This window comes from Phragmites australis, chromosome 11 (genome assembly GCF_958298935.1).
Source record: "Phragmites australis chromosome 11, lpPhrAust1.1, whole genome shotgun sequence".
NCBI classification, from domain to species: domain Eukaryota; kingdom Viridiplantae; phylum Streptophyta; class Magnoliopsida; order Poales; family Poaceae; genus Phragmites; species Phragmites australis.
In genome coordinates, this window is record NC_084931.1 from 33,231,063 (window position 1) to 33,246,975 (window position 15,913).

At 46.1% G+C, this 15,913-nt stretch overlaps 1 protein-coding gene across 1 annotated transcript; it reads right to left on the minus strand.

Moving 5' to 3' along the window:
• Nucleotides 1–12,894: 12,894 nt before the first annotated feature.
• On the minus strand, nucleotides 12,895–14,425 carry LOC133885243 (protein MIZU-KUSSEI 1-like). Its single transcript, XM_062324924.1, has one exon. The coding sequence runs from the start codon at nucleotides 14,132–14,134 to the stop codon at nucleotides 13,241–13,243; it is 894 nt and encodes a 297-aa protein (XP_062180908.1). The 5' UTR covers nucleotides 14,135–14,425; the 3' UTR covers nucleotides 12,895–13,240.
• Between the last annotated feature and the right edge of the window lie 1,488 nt (nucleotides 14,426–15,913).

Genomic DNA, 15,913 nt, shown 5'->3' on the forward strand with positions numbered 1-15,913 from the left:
AAAAAGCTGGACGACGCAAAACACATCTACGTTCATAGCCTTCTTGAATCATTATTCTTTCAGTTAAGTGGACAATTACATGGAAGCATATTTGCACCAAGTGCAAGGATGATCAGATCATGTTGTGGAAGCTTTACCATGTGCTCTATCTCGTGGGTGATTCAAATGTACCACTGCTGCTAGTAAATGCCCTGACAGATAATCAATAGTTGTAGCTAGCTATTCCCTTACTTCTTGACGTGTGATAGGTGATCTGTATTCGGCACATGAGATGTTGAAAACACATGAACCCTTTTTTCGGTGCACAATGTACTGAAAATATATTTTCGGTGAATGAGGTACCGAATATACATGCTATATTTGTAAATACAATAACGTGTTGTCTATTTTTACAATATAGGTTCTATATGTTGTCTATTTTGTCAATACTGTCGAGAAACATTGGGTTGCCATCAATCTTTCCTTGCCTAGTGTCAAGTGATTAGGTTGCCATCAATCTTCCCTTGCTTGGTGTCAAGTGCCTAGGTTGTAGAGCCCACAAGTGTTGTTGACATGGGGATGGAGAAGAATTTTCTAAGCACTTTTGGTCTGGCCAAGACATATGGTGTTAACTTGGTCTAGTTGGCACTACTACAGAAAAAGTTATCACCGTTGGTTCAAAAACTGCATTACTGTCGACTACAAAATCGGTAGTGATAATACATGATTATCACTGTCGGTTACAGAACCAGCAGTGATTGTACATGTCATTGCAAGTTCGTAACGGCAGTGATACGAGCTATCATTGCTAGTTCTTGAGTTTATTGTAACGATTTGTATACTTATCACTGACGGTTCCAACTACGAACCAACAGTGATACTCAATCCAGGATAAAAAAAAATCAAGCATGTAGGCATTAATTGAACCGAGATTAATATTACTAATTACCATAATAATAGAGTTTATATCACACTAATCTATTATTGTACACCAAAAGCTAACATCATGCACGGCCGAGCGCAAAAACCCTAAACCTGCATGGGCAAAACCCCTAAACGCGTGACTACCGAACTTGATACTCAATCCATGACAAGAAGTCATCGTCATCATATTTCTTGGCGTCATCGCCATCACCGAAGTCATCGTTGGCCTCCTCCGACGATGATGACGAGCTGGATCAGGGCTTCTTTGCCTTCGGCTCATCGACGAAGAAGTCCCACACCCCATCCTCGTAGAGGGACTCTGTCGAGTCACCGGAGTCTGAGGTCATCGACGCCTCGTCCGACAAACGCACCGGTGGGGCCTCCTCATCCTCCCCGGACGACGGCGCGGGTGTGGAGGGGTGGTCGAAAAAGGCGGCGGTGAAATCTACGGTGGCGAATCCATCGTGCGGCAGCGACGAAGGCGATGGAAAGGGAGAGGGTGAGAGCGAGAGCGAGAGCGAGAGAGTTTATCAAGTGTGAGAGCAACATTTCAAGGTGCTGGGAGAAGCTGAGCAGGTGGGCGTGTGAAGCCCAGCAGGCACGCTTGTGAAGATGTACGAATTTTTGGATATCACTACCGGTTGTATTTAAGAAATGGCAGTGATACCTATTATCATTGTCGGTCATTAAAGTCATGTCTTTTGATGTACTAGTATCACTGCAGGTTCTAGCGACGAGCTGATAGTGATAATTTGAACATCACTGCCGGTTTGTGACACGATCCGGCAGCGATGTACTAACCAGTAGTGTTAATTAGTATCACAGTTGGTTCTTGCTGGCTCGACTTTTTATGTGTGCCTGGAACTTTCGAACCAACAGTGATATGTTATCACTATCATTTATTTTTGAATTAGCAGTGAAGAGAAGGCGTGGATGATCATTCCTATAGTAGTGTGGGCAAATTCAACCTACCCCAAGCCATCTTGCTATATCAAATTTGCCAAGGTCACCATATTTGCAATGCTACAATAATTTGCATGAAAGGCATGCTATTTGGGTTAGGGTTGGGGAGTTTGAACCTCACTTGAAATAGTTTAAGGATGAGGAGGGGAGTAAGTAAGAGAAAACTTGGAAGGGAGGAGGATAATCAAATTGTAGTCGACTTCTAGCCCCTTGTGTTTTTGGCACATGGGAAAATCCATGACTCTAGTAGTGTATGGACCATATGTTTAGCTCTTTGCTTATTTGTACCATACCCATTTTTCTCTTGGAAAAACAAGCCATCTATATGATGTATCATTAAATCATGTTTAGCTCATTGCTTAGTTGCATCATGCATGTTTCTCTCTTGGAATGACACGCTGTCCATTTATTGCATCACCAAATCATGTTTAGCTGTTTGCTTATATGCACCATACCCATTTGTCTCTTGGAAACATGCCATCTATTATATCTCCCCGCACCCTCCTATTAAATTCCTCCGAGGAGTTGCTCCTCCCTTATGTCAGGTAGCCACTTCTCCTCATTAGCTCGTCCATCTCCTCCTCCTCCTCCTCCTCCTCCTCATGTTGGGATAGTATCACATTAATGTAAAAGGTGGGCAGAGCACAACTTATATATTAAAGTGAGTGTGACACCATCTAGGCTAGTCATTTGGGCTTTGAGGGTCCAACACACATGAAAGTTAATGTGTTGCACAACATCGGTATCAGAACCAACCTCAGCTACCCCAAATAGCATATATCAAGCCTTAAGGGTTAAGTCATACACTTCGATGTGTGAAGGACATTTATTTGTGATAATCCCACATCAGTTGTGGGAGTAGTAAGAAGATAACTTATAAGGATGAGTGTGACACCGCCACTTATGCTAGTCATTTGAGGAGAGCGGTCCCAAGACCCCTTTTAAGTTGGTGCTCTGTAGTTGGGCTTACGAGTATAGCAAGCGCAATGTTTTGGGGGCCAGGACACAGGTTTAGCGAGCCTTGGATCAGTTAAGTAATAATTGGTGTCAGAGTCAGCCCTAGGCTTCCTTGAATAGAAGTTCTCAAGCTTCAAGTATACCGGGCCATACACATGATATGTGAGGGGGTGGATTAGCTCGTACACTTGGATAGTCACACTCCGTTGTTGAAGTGGCCAGAGCACAACTTATAAGGGTGATGGTAGGGAGGAGCTAGGATGTTGGTTTAGCGTGCACGAGGTCCATTGTGCAACACCTAGAATTCTAATGCTTCCTAGCTTGCCTATGATCCATGGAGTCATGCTTATTGCATCTAAACCATGTTTGGTTGTTGGCTTATATGCACCCAACCCATTTGATCTCTTGGAAAAAAAATTACACTTATGCATCCCTACATCCTCATATAAAACCCCTCTCACGCACCAGCTCTTCCATCATCTCAGGTTGCCTCATCCAACTCTTCCCTCTCCTCTTCTAAGCATTTTCTAGCGCTGCCTTGTATGGGATCCATGGAGTCCAAGGGATTCCTCAAGTCCTATTTGGGCTTGGATCTCACCATTTACTACCCCCGGAAATGACCTCAACTCCTCCTACTTTGTCTTTAGTTGGCTCGCAAAGCAACCATATACCCATCTGTAGAATCTTCGGTCTCTATTTCTGCCAAAAGATTTTTTTTCTGCAGTGACCCACATTGCCCATTTTTCATGACCACTTTGGCATGTTCATGCACCAAATCAGATTTGTCATGATAATAAATACGCTTGGTGGAAGGGGTTACCTGGTGTGACTAGACTAGGCTTGCGTGAAAGGTGGTCTCGACCAAATGTAATGTTTTCAGAGTGGTACATTGCGGAAACACACAACTCATGCACACCGTACTCATGTCATCACATGCGTGCATGTCTGCAACACACGCTAGGAAACTAATCAAAGATTACAAGATCTTCAAAGTGTAGGAAACACATTGTACCACTGAACTCTCACACAAGTGTGCGCCTCTATTCAATTGGGCACGTGCAGGAATCCTTTTTGAAAAAAACCACGTTGAGGCACTCAAGTCTATCCCAAGGATCAAACTCGTATGGGTGAGTGTCACGATGGTAGCTCTATCCAAGTGATCTATAACACCGAGCCCTTGATCGGTGTTAGAGATGTAGAGAAACACTACGTTATAGCCCTGGTCGCGATTTATGACACTGAACCTTAGATCAGTGTTAGAAATGTAAAGAAACACTATATTGTAGTTACGATCAATTTTTCTCTTGCCTGACATCGAGCCCTAGGTCGGTGGCTATGGTATGGATGGTTAAAATATAGAGTTACCAATTTTTTAAATTATAATTCTTGGAAAATGGCACCACTGAAAAAAATTGAAAATCAGTCGAATGTACCGGACAACAACTAGACAATTTTATGATAGATGAGTTGATGTGCCCAGTGTGTATTGTCACGTCGAACTATCGTGAAAGACTATGTATTTGGTGGACTCATGGATGTGCATTGCTCGGTGGTAGCAGGGTACTTCGAGCCTGCCAGTGCTGAGTACAGGATTTTCAACCGTACGGCAACTAATTGGCTCTAGCCGTGAGCATGCAGTGACACAGGACGACGCCAGTAGCTGCAGTGCATGAAGCTTAGATCCTTTGATTTCATCAACCCGTGAAATCACATAACTTTAAATTGATGTGAACCGTTGGATGATAGATAGATGATCAGATTTTATACAATATAGCATGAACAGTAAAATCGATACGTTTTGCTATAGAACTCTGAAATCACAAGATACTATTTACCATCTCATATTTTACTATTTCTCTCTAATTTCACCGTAGTAAAATCAAGGATTTCAATCCGCATGAAGCTTATTTGGCCATCGAAAGGCCCGGCTGGTAGTAATGTACTTCCGTTGCGCGCAGATCGAGTGCAAGAACACGATTAGGCTGGCACACTCACATGCTATCTGCATCTGAGCTCTGGCTCATCGACTCCTGATGACTGAACATGCTTTCACTTCAGGAGCAACGACTGCGGTGGTACGTAGTCTGAGTCAAAAGCAAATGTGTGGCTCTCGAGAAAACAAAAAGGGCCAACGTGAATACGTACGTGATAAAAAAAAAAACCTGGAGAAGGCGGCCCATGGATTTAGCCGTTAGTTGCTGGGCTATGCCCTCTCGGCCTTTCCCGAACATGTGCCCGCGCCCCCACAAGCTGGGGCTAGCAGATAGCAGGTTTTTATTAGAAAAGCAAATTTTATAGGATTAAGTTCCTTAAATGATCTTATTGTCTTATTTATCTCTCTTCTCTTCAGCCTAGTCGTTGGATCAGAAGATGTGTAACTAGATCAGGATCTCACAGAAATCTTTCGTAAAAAGTTTCTATAAAATTTACTTCCGTTGTTAGTGTCTTGTAGGCCTGAAAAAAAATTCAAAGCTTACAAGTTAACTTGAGCTCAATTTGTTCTAAACTCCATTTAAGCTCAGCTTACGAGTCAAAGTCAAGTCTAGGACAGGACTCATGAGACTCATGAGCTTGAGCTCCATAAATCTTGAGTTAATAAATGTTATAATTTTTATTTAAATTTGTTACTTATCAAATCTATACAAACTTAACTTTCTCTGTGTATCTCTAAGGCTCGAAGAGACGTTACAAGGAACACAAATGAGAGATTATCCTTAAATCTATCTAGATAATCATATCACAACCACGAATGAAGACGGCAAGACAGACTTAATGATTCTCTAGATTTCTTCCGTTATCAAGCTTACACGAACCGAACTTAAGCCTATTCGAGTTTGACCAGCCCCGTCCCCAGGCTCGGCTGCTGTGTAGGCTCGCTAGAGATAGTCTCGTTGACAGCCTAGTCCCGCATCCCAAGCGTGTGAAAGCGCCGAGCCCACTACTCCACTGTGCCGGGCCAGCCACGGTCGCCATCTCGCCACGGGCGTTGGCCTTCCACCGTCGGCTCTCGTATCCTACTCCCCATCATCCGTCTCTGAAAACCCGTCCGTTTATGGAACGAAAGAACGCCCTCCGTAGGTTGGGGTAAGCGCCGGCGCGGCAGCAGACGCCGGGTGCCTGGCATGGTTGGGTAGCCTTCGCGCAAGCCGGCTGCATGCACGGTGCCGGCCACCGTCTCTGCGAACCCCAAGCGCGCCTCACGGGGGATGGCCCCGCTGGACTGCACAGTCTCGATAAGATTGCAACCGTTCTCCAACACGCTTCGTTATCAGACGATCGATCTGATCTGTCCCGTGCCTTGCAAAATGTCAATAGGCCCTGAGCATCGTGCTATACTCGACGAGAACCCGAGAAGAAGATCTGAGGTAGATAGAGGCTACCACTCTGCTCTGCAGTCCGCTCCATGCTCCTCGGATCGATCGATCGATCGATCAAAGTGAGAGATCGCATCGCATCGCCATCACATGCCGGCTTCTCCTGTACAAAAGAGATCTCGCAAAGCAAACATGGGTCAGATGGAGAGAGAGAGAGACAGACCGCCTCTCAGTGTCTCACCCAGTGCACCTTGCTCTTTATCGAGGACTGTGCTCCACAAGGGAGATGAGACTGCAAAAGCGGGCGCCATTATGCATGGTTATCATAACACTACCCCTCGGCCCTCATCTCGCAGCATCTAGCGTAGTGATGGTGATAATGATACCAGAATGATGGGTCCATCCTCTCCAAAATGGAGTATGCTACTATTAAAATCTACTCGTTACTAGCAGCACTAGTACAGTACCGGTTGGCGTCAGAAAATTTGAGAGCTGGGGGCCCTGGAAGACGACCACTGATGAATAATGAAAGGCACAGGTCGTAAGCAAACCTGTTCATTTCTATCCTTTCGGCATGACGGCATTGATTTGCTGGTGGTGTTCTGCCGCCCCTGGAGATGTCTGTTTGAATCCTGATGCTCAGCTGAGGTGCTGTGCTACAGTATGGGTAGCGGTGCTGCTACTCCGGCAGGCCGCTGCAATCTGCGCCATGCTTGCCTCGGGATGGCAAACAGAATGCGACTAGGACAGGACATGCATGCCTACCTCTCGCGGTCTCGCACCCCGAAGTGGACCACATTTCTTGTCCTTGCTCCTCTTTTGCCACACACACCACTCGCTCCGATTTCATCAGTCCAGCACATACTCTACAATAAAGCACACGTAGTAACAGAGGTTGCATTCACGAACTGTGCATTGTTGTCTGCTGATTCAGCTACGTTTTTCAGTGGTGTGGTGAGGGTTCCCTTTCCGTTTTGAGTGACGCTGGATTGCTGGTGCACTCACCTAGCTGGCTAGCTGTGATCGATGGCCGTTTTCACAAGTAATGATCCCCAAATTCCACATGATATTTTTTTTTCGAAACCATAAATTTCACATGATATCCCGTGGATAATTTGACGCGATTGATTTAAACTGGGCAAGGAAGAAGGTACTGACAGAGAGAAGGAGGACACATGACACCGCGCCAGGGGAGCCTGAGCTATTGATACTTCTGGTCGGATACTAATCCTGCCGCAGAGATAAAACCTGAAGCGTTCCTTCAATCTTTACCAGTGCAAACAGCTCTGTGACTGTCATTGTAGCACAACAGGAGCAGCTTATCGAGGAGGACTGAGTGCGAATAAGGATCGGCAACTGGGGTTACCGGTATCCTGACCGTTCAGCGCTGTACCAAGATATAAGCTAGATGTCAGAAGAAAATAAATATATACAGTAATTGTTACTAATACACAGGACCCAGCGTATATATACTGGTGGGATACAGAATACAGGGACGAGTCCTCTCGCTCATTTTTCACACCGTCTCTCTCCTCCTTCTCACCTCCTTCGATGGTCTCGTTGTCCTCTCCATGGTGATGAGCTTGCCGCCGACGAGCTGATACAGAACCATACAAGAGGAGGTACGCTGGGGATTGGCATGATGGTGCGTGACAGCGGCGATTGGGAGGTCGCCCCAACCATGCAACAGCAGCGCAGCGCAACGGGCGGACGACGATGGCGATATGCCTCGCTGGTGCAAGCTGCCGGATCCACCCCTCCCCTCGCGATATGCCTCACCGGATCCGTGCAGAACAGCCTCAAGACAGCCGGATCCGTGCGGGATGGTCTCATGATGGACGGATCCACTCCTCCCATCGTCGGATCTGCACCGGCTCTCATCGGATCCGTGCGGGACGACATCATGAGGGATGGATCCGCTGCCTCCTTGCTGGATCCATGCAGGACAGGAGATCCACAGGGAGATCCTCCACCACAACGACTTCCCCCACGGTGAGCTCCTCCACCATGGCGACTTGCTCTACCACAACAGCCGGATCTATGGCGGCTGGTTCCACTTCGACTAGATCCATGGCGGTGGCCTATAGCACAGCAACCTGCTCCACCATGGCTGCCTCCGCTTGCTGCGAGGGACCCAGGAGCCCCGGAAGAGGAAAACAAAAGTGAAACTTTGATTCTTTCCTTTGCGCTGCTAGCTTCTCCTTGCTTGGGCCTGGTGAGCTCTAGCCCTCGGGCGAGGTCCCTTGCTAGGTCAAAGATGGGTAGCGATGGTAGAAATGCCCGGTTGAGGTGGTACATCAGATCCAAGGAGCTCAAGATGAGGTGGACCGCCGAGTTCCACCATAGCTTCCTTCAAGCTATAGATTTGGGTTAAGTGTATCTTGTTAGTGCTCGATTTGGGTTAAGTGTACCTTATTTCTAATGATTACTAGGAGGTACAAGCTCCCGATATTCACTGATTCAATAAGTTTTTGTATTTTTTATAAGTATTAATAGAGGGGCACCTAAGTGAAACTGGTATATAGGTGATATATGACTCATTTCTTTAAATATCAATAGGAGGTACATATCTCATTTCTTCAAATTTTAATAATACAAGACATATTAGTATTATGTATTCAAAATCTTCATGCGCCATATACCGTGTACGTGTGAAACCAAAACTTCATGCATCATGTACCAGAACGACTTAAATTTAAAAACTCATGTGACAAAAAAAATCAACAATTAGTTATGTGTTAATGGAAATAACGAGGTTTTTAGTTTTCTAGTGGTACAGATTATGTTTGTTCCACTTTTGAGCATTCAGGTTTATATAACTTTGTTATATGTACAATCTTGTTTGTTATGGTCATGATTAATACATGTTTGTCTCATTTTAAATTTAAGCTTGCACATGTTCAATGACACAATTTTGTATATGAACACAAGCTTAGACATGTTCAAGGGCACGACTATGTACCTGAACAGAAGCTTGGATATGTTCAATGACACGATTCTACACTAAAAGGTAGCTCTCTCCTACAACACATGATTCAAAATTCAAAAGATTATATAATCTGCATAATAAAAGTACATCAGACATGATATTTATATCATATGTTGGATAGCACTAGTGGAGCAAAAAGGTCAATAAAGACATGAGTGGCAGGATTTGTCATGACTATGGTTCAAAATACAAAAGTGGACTACCTAGTACCTTGATTCGGTTTAGACACATGGAAGCACCAATTCCACATTTTACATCTCTTCGTTCCATGTGTTAGAACGTGGATGCAATTTAAAATTCAAAAATGCATTGAATGTCCTAACAAGAATCTTTCTGCTCTACTGGTCTCCACCTACTCCCTTACCTGCTCACTTCCTATATATCGTATCGTATCCGTCATTATACAGTTAAAGAAAAAATACAATATAACCGAAATACAAAGGGCATGATTACCTAGAACTAATCTCGATGCGGCTTGGACGGACAGGATATTGGGCACACGAGTTGCAGGAAACATAATTGATTCTTCTGACTGACTGAGTGCTCCCTTCTCAGGCGTTTGATCATGTATGTACGGCCTGGAGAATCATGAGTATTTGGGTTCTGCATACATGCAAAACAGGGCTTCTATAGTGAATTTTGGTGCAACTAAGGCAGTCTTAGCACTTGCAGAAATTAAATTACAGCCTTTTAGGGGGTCATTAAACTCGGCTAGGTACTTTTTAAAAAGATATTTAACTCGGATAGATGAGAAAATAACTAAAAGAAACATGACTGCAAAAAAGAGACTACCTCATGCATGTTGGTATGGTATAGGCCCACAATAAAAGTGAAATTTGAGTCTTTTGAGGAGAACATGGAAATGTGATGCCGAACGTGACATGTTTGGCGAAAACTTTGGTGCAAATGCTCAGCGGTGTGCAAACTTACAAACTTAAGTTCTGAACCGCCTGTTCCAAATTTAATGGCATGCCTTCGTCCAAACATCCCACATCACCGAATTTGTAGAAACCCCCCCAGTGCATTTTCGATGTTTTGCTATTTCATCCTCCCACTTCCTGCCAGCACCCGCTAGCTACAACCCCATTTCTCAATTCCGTTGGGCTCCTCCTCCGCGGTGTGGAGTGGATACGCCATCAGGCTACTCCTCAACGGCGTGGCGTGGATTGGATGGCGATGGGATGTGCTGTGATGGCCTCGGCGGTGACGGAGTCTCGCGCGGCGGCCACAGGTGAGATGGCTAGAGACACGCCAGCCACCGGTGAGAGCCACAGGTGAGATGGCCAGAGGTGTGCCGAACACTGACACTACGATCACAGGAGAGGCAACCATCAGCATGACGCCCTGGACAGCGACAGGCACGACAGCCAGCGCCACAACGGCCACAGGCGTGACGCCCTCGATAGCGACAAGCACGATAGCAACCGCCATGGCGGCCACAGGCGTGACACCCTGGACAGCGACAGGCACAACGCCTCCATGCTCGGCGCTGACGCCCTAGACGTAGAGTTGTGCTCGCAGTCAGTACGCCTCATCACCAAGGACGCCCTCCACCTGCACGACGAAATGCTCATGCGAGCTGGCACACTCATTGTGTTGCAGGTAAAGCATAAAAGAAAACAAAAGAAATCCGTTGATGTGCAAGCACCTCATCGCAATGATGGGGGTTCATCCTCGCAGGGAAGAACCTCATCGTCGTCACGCTCACATGGTTGCTTCTATTGCTATAACAGGGTTAAGATTTGGTGATGAAATGCATGGCAGTGCAAAGACCATTCCCATGACATGTGAAATGTGGATGATAAATCTACATTCCAAATGATCCTTGATTGGAATGTTGGGATTAAACACTCAAAATGATCGTATTCATGTTGTTCCAATTGTCGTTACATAATTCATCATTGCTTAGCTTTGTATGCACTTTGCAACCCCCAATAGATTTACCGGCTACTTGGAAGGTCATGTTGTCAAACTGAGAATGTCATGTTGTCAACTAGGTTCATGTTGTAAACTGGGATTGCCATGTTGTAAAGTGAATATTATTTTGTTAAGCTGAGATTGTCAATATAAACTGAGATTGTGAAGATCAAGATTAATGTTGTCAATATAAATTCCGATTTTATGAAACAAAGTTCCAGTTTACAACAGCAGTATGTTGCCACTAGCTTCAAAATACATCACTGTGCCGGCCTGAACTCCATGCAGTCCTTGCCCCATATCCCTTCTATCCTCCCTATGGCGTAGAGCAAGAAGACGTCCCTTGTGCCCTTGGTCACCTTGGTGCCATTTGGTAGAACGTCGTCGACGAGGCCAAATGGCGTCGTTGGGAAAAGCCTGAAACACTAGCAGTGCATCGGTTTGTTGGTTAGATGGTTGAGACAAGATCTAATTGTGACCAAGATGGTTAGGAGGAGACCGGTGGAGAAGGTGAAAGATGTCTCACCTGAGTGTCTCGAGGAGAGCAGCTTGGAGGTAAATGGCAAACCGGAGAGTGTCGCACTCAAAGACAAAGAAGTCCCAGGGTCAGGTGATGCTTTGCAGGCCCTTGAGCTCCTCGAGTATTCTTGCCTCGACCTTCAGGTGCTTGCACATCATGTAGAAGAACCACGTGAGCGTGATGGCGATGAGGTCCTTCCCTGCGAGGATGAACCCCACCGCTGAGATGAGATGCATGCAAATCAACGGATTTCTTTTGTTTTCTTTGATGCATTACATGCAACACAGTGAGTGCGCTAGCTCGTAGGAGCATTTCGTCGTTCACGTGGAGGACGTCCTCCGTGGCGAGGCGTATTGATTGAGAGCGCAACTCTCCGTCTAGGGAGTCGGCACCGAGATGAATGCACCATGCCTGCCGCTGTCCAGGGCATCGCGTCGGTGGCTGCCTCGCCTGTGATCGCCACGTCGGTGGCCGGTGCGCCTCTGGTCGCATCACCTCTGGCTGCAGCGCCTCTGGCCTTCTCACTTGTAGCCGTCGCGCCATACTCTGTCACCGCCGAGGCCATCGCAGCTGATTCCATCACCGTCTAATCCACGCCACGCCGCTGAGGAGGAGCCCGACGGCGTATCCACTCCACACTGCAGAGGAGGAGCCCGACATAATTGGGAAATGCGGCTGCAGGCGAGTGCAGGTGGGAAGTGGGAGGATGAAATCGCAAAACATCATAAAGGTGAGGGGGTTTATGCAAATCCAACAGGGTGGGATGAAGGCATGCTGCTGGATGCGAAACGGACGGTTCGGAGCCGAAGTTTGAACGTTTGCACATAGCTGAGTGTTTGCACCAAAGTTTCCGCGGACATGTTTTGTGGCACATTTGAACAGTGACTTAAACATGCAAGTACCCGTATTACGAATGAAAATACACGTATATTTTCTCCATTGTCCTCGTGGGCCTAAGCATTGCCTCTGTTTGGAAATCAAGAACTTTGCACTTTTTCAGGAATTTCAATAAAAAGCAGCTCACTTGTCGCATGAATCGAAGAATAAAATGTGTTTCCTGTCTCTAAAATTCGTTTAAAACTTAGCTCACCTTAGGATAGACTGGCATAGGTATAGCTTTCGTGCTCGCTTCGTGTAAAAAAATTAATCTAGAAGTGTTATGTTTAAAGCTTGAAGGCTTATAAGTTAATCTTAACATATCTAAACTATCAATATGGTACTAAATACACCATACCAAAACACTTAGACATACTAGCCGAAAATAGAAACGCTAGAGGACCAGGGTATTACACCTTCAAAGTTTAAATAGGACCTCAAATGAGAACAAGGAAACTAATAAGGCTATTTTATTGATCATTACAACATATTCATCACAAGTACTACAACTCTAGCTGGTTTACGGTTTACTGGGGCACTATTGAGCTATAGAGGCATTACAAGCTGACAATAGCATGGCTCCCTACTCTCACTTTCACCTCACCATAACCTAACACTCTGCATCATCAACACTTGATCACAACAAGAACAGCAAAAATATTTTAATTTCCATCACCATTAGTTACGTTTCCATCTAAAAGTCTAAACGCCACCTGCCTAATCCATTTTCACAGCATGACATCCACAAAAGGAGATTTTGATCAGCAAACAAGTGAAGTGAACAAGCAAGGACATGGTCGATCAGACTCTGAGGAGGTAGACACTGAGCTCGGGGCCGCCAATGCCGCCGCCGCCACCGCTGCTGCTGTCCGGGTTCATCATGTAGAACGCCTCCGAGTCACGGGAGCCCACCACGCGCTCGAACCGTGCGCGCATGTACATGACGTCGCCCTCGCCGCCGCCGCAGCTCGCGGCAGGGATGACCCCGGCGCCCATGGACACCGGCTCCAGCGCGCGGAGCACGCGCCAGTCGGCGGCGCCACACTCGCGCCGCACCGCGTACCCGCAGCTCTTGCCGTTGCAGTACGCGCGCCAGACCGTCTCCTCGACCAGCTTCCTGCCGTTGCCTCCGGCGGTGGGCGCGGCGGTCGGGGTGAGGAGCGCGGAGCCCTTGGCGCGCTCGCACTCGAGCGCGATGCGCACCAGGCCCGAGGCCATCTCGCGCACCAGCGCCGCCGTGGGCGCGGCCAGCTCCAGCAACAGCGCCGGGCACGCGCGCGGGTCAACCTGGAACGCGAGGTGGACGTGCCCGCGCCGATGGCCGTACAGCGTGCCGGTGAGCCGCGCGCCGAGGCCGACCTGGCGGCCCCGGCCGGCCACGGCATTGGCCAGCGCGGAGCGCAGACGCGACACGGCCGTCCGGACCTTCCTCCTCCTCTGCGGCTGCTGGTGCTGCTGCGCCGGCGGCGGTGCCACCTTCATCGGAGGGGACACAAAGTCCTCGGAGTGGAAGGACGGACAGGCCGAGGAGAAGGCCATGGTCGCGTCATCCTCCTCTGCCTCCGAGTTCTTCATGTACTCCTCATCCCCAGTCGTAGCTCGATGGCTTCTGCTCTTGCCAAGAACCGGCCACTTGAAGTGCCTCCTGGAGAAGGAGAGGGAATCATGGGGGTTTCTTGCCGTGATGGTTCTCATGGTGCTGTCTTCTTCTAACTCGAGCTAGGTTAAGCTTCTTGGAGCAACCAAAGCAAAGCAATGGACCTATGCTTTACTAGAGAGCTGTGCTTGCGTTGGGCTGTGTGAGGTGAGGTTATATTCAGAAGATGTGTGTGTATTCGAAGCTGGACTGCGTGGTGTGTGCCGCTCCTACTCGTTTCTAGTGTCCCTGCAGCACTGGGGCTTCTGTACTGGGGATGGAGGCTGGTGAGCAGAACCCACCAAAACTGAGCAAACAGAAAGAAACAGAGCAAGAATTCCTTCCTTTGCCTTGTGCTGTGGTTAGATCTCTTCAATAGTGTACTTTCGTGAGTTATGTTTATGTTCTCTTTATGTAGGGATTTTAGTTTCTTTTCACTTTTTAACATATTTTCTTTATAAAAAGATTCTCTCTCCTTTTTTTTAGATTACCTTTTTTTCTTTTACGAAACTTTTTAAAATGAAGATGTTTTAGATAAGAGAAAATAAAATGTATTAAAACGAAAAGGGGAATTAAAAAAACAAAATGAAAGGAATATAGTTGGATATGGTTTTATTGTTGCCCTTGTTTTTTAATGAGGAAGTGGTAGACAGGAACTCAGATTGTGACAGTGGGGCAGGCTTGAGAAATTTATGGCTGATAAGATAATTGAGAGAGAGAGACTGGTTTCATGGCTAACTTTATTAGTGAAGTGTGTGAGAAGATTGCTAATGTAGTAGTGGTGATTGTGCATGTGAGTGGATGGTGATGTACCGATGAGGGTGTAATGAAGCGTGAGGATTACTCAGAGATCTCGATCACCAGATTCTCAGCTGCTCTCATGGCCAACAGGCTAGAAAAATGATGGGTTACTAAGATGTTTTAGAACTATAAATAAATGTCAGCAATGACCTAAGTGTACTAGAGTAGTTTAGTTTTGGGCTGCTTGTCGCGGCATTCCAATTTCCAAACAAACACAGACTCGATCGCCTGATTGATGTACACCTGTACTGGGGTTCTCCTGAATTCATCTGGGGGAGTATAAGCAAACTCTCTGCTTATGGCACCTGCAAGCCTTGTTGTTGAAGTGCCTAGTCACTTGTCACTAAGAATTGACTTACGGCTGAGAACTATTCGTAATTAAGAAGCCAACGATCTTTCTCAGAACAAGTGAAATAAATGCAACCACCGAAGCATCTTCCTTAAAATATGCAAACACGTGGCCTTGCAGCTTTAACTAAGGGAGGATTTGGTTACCTGTACGGTGATACATGAATGGAATGATACATATCTGTATTTGGTTGCACGAATGATATTAGTCTGTTAAGACATAGTGATATAGATTTTAAGAATATGCTGTCAAGATGCTAAACCATCTTATACGAAAAAATTAGCCGAATGATCTTGTATAGGATCTATGAGCTCCTATAACTATATATACTTAGTAATGATTAGTAAGTATTAGTGAGAATTACAAACAATTAGTTATGTATTAGTAACAATTTGATGTTATTAGTCATAATTAAGTATTAATATAGGCAATTAGCAATAAATAGTGGCATATTAAGTTATAATTAATTATAATTAGTAAATATTAGTACTAATTAGGATAAATTATTGATATTATAATTATAAATTATTGAGGGTGACAATAGAGTGGGTCGGAGCTGGGTGGAGCAAGAACGCACCTGAGCCAAAACCTAAAACCCGATCCAGAGCTAAAGATTAAACTGGGTGCAAATCTAGCCCGCCCTCGGCCCCGAAAAAGGACCCAAGACGCGACGAGGGATCCGGTGGTC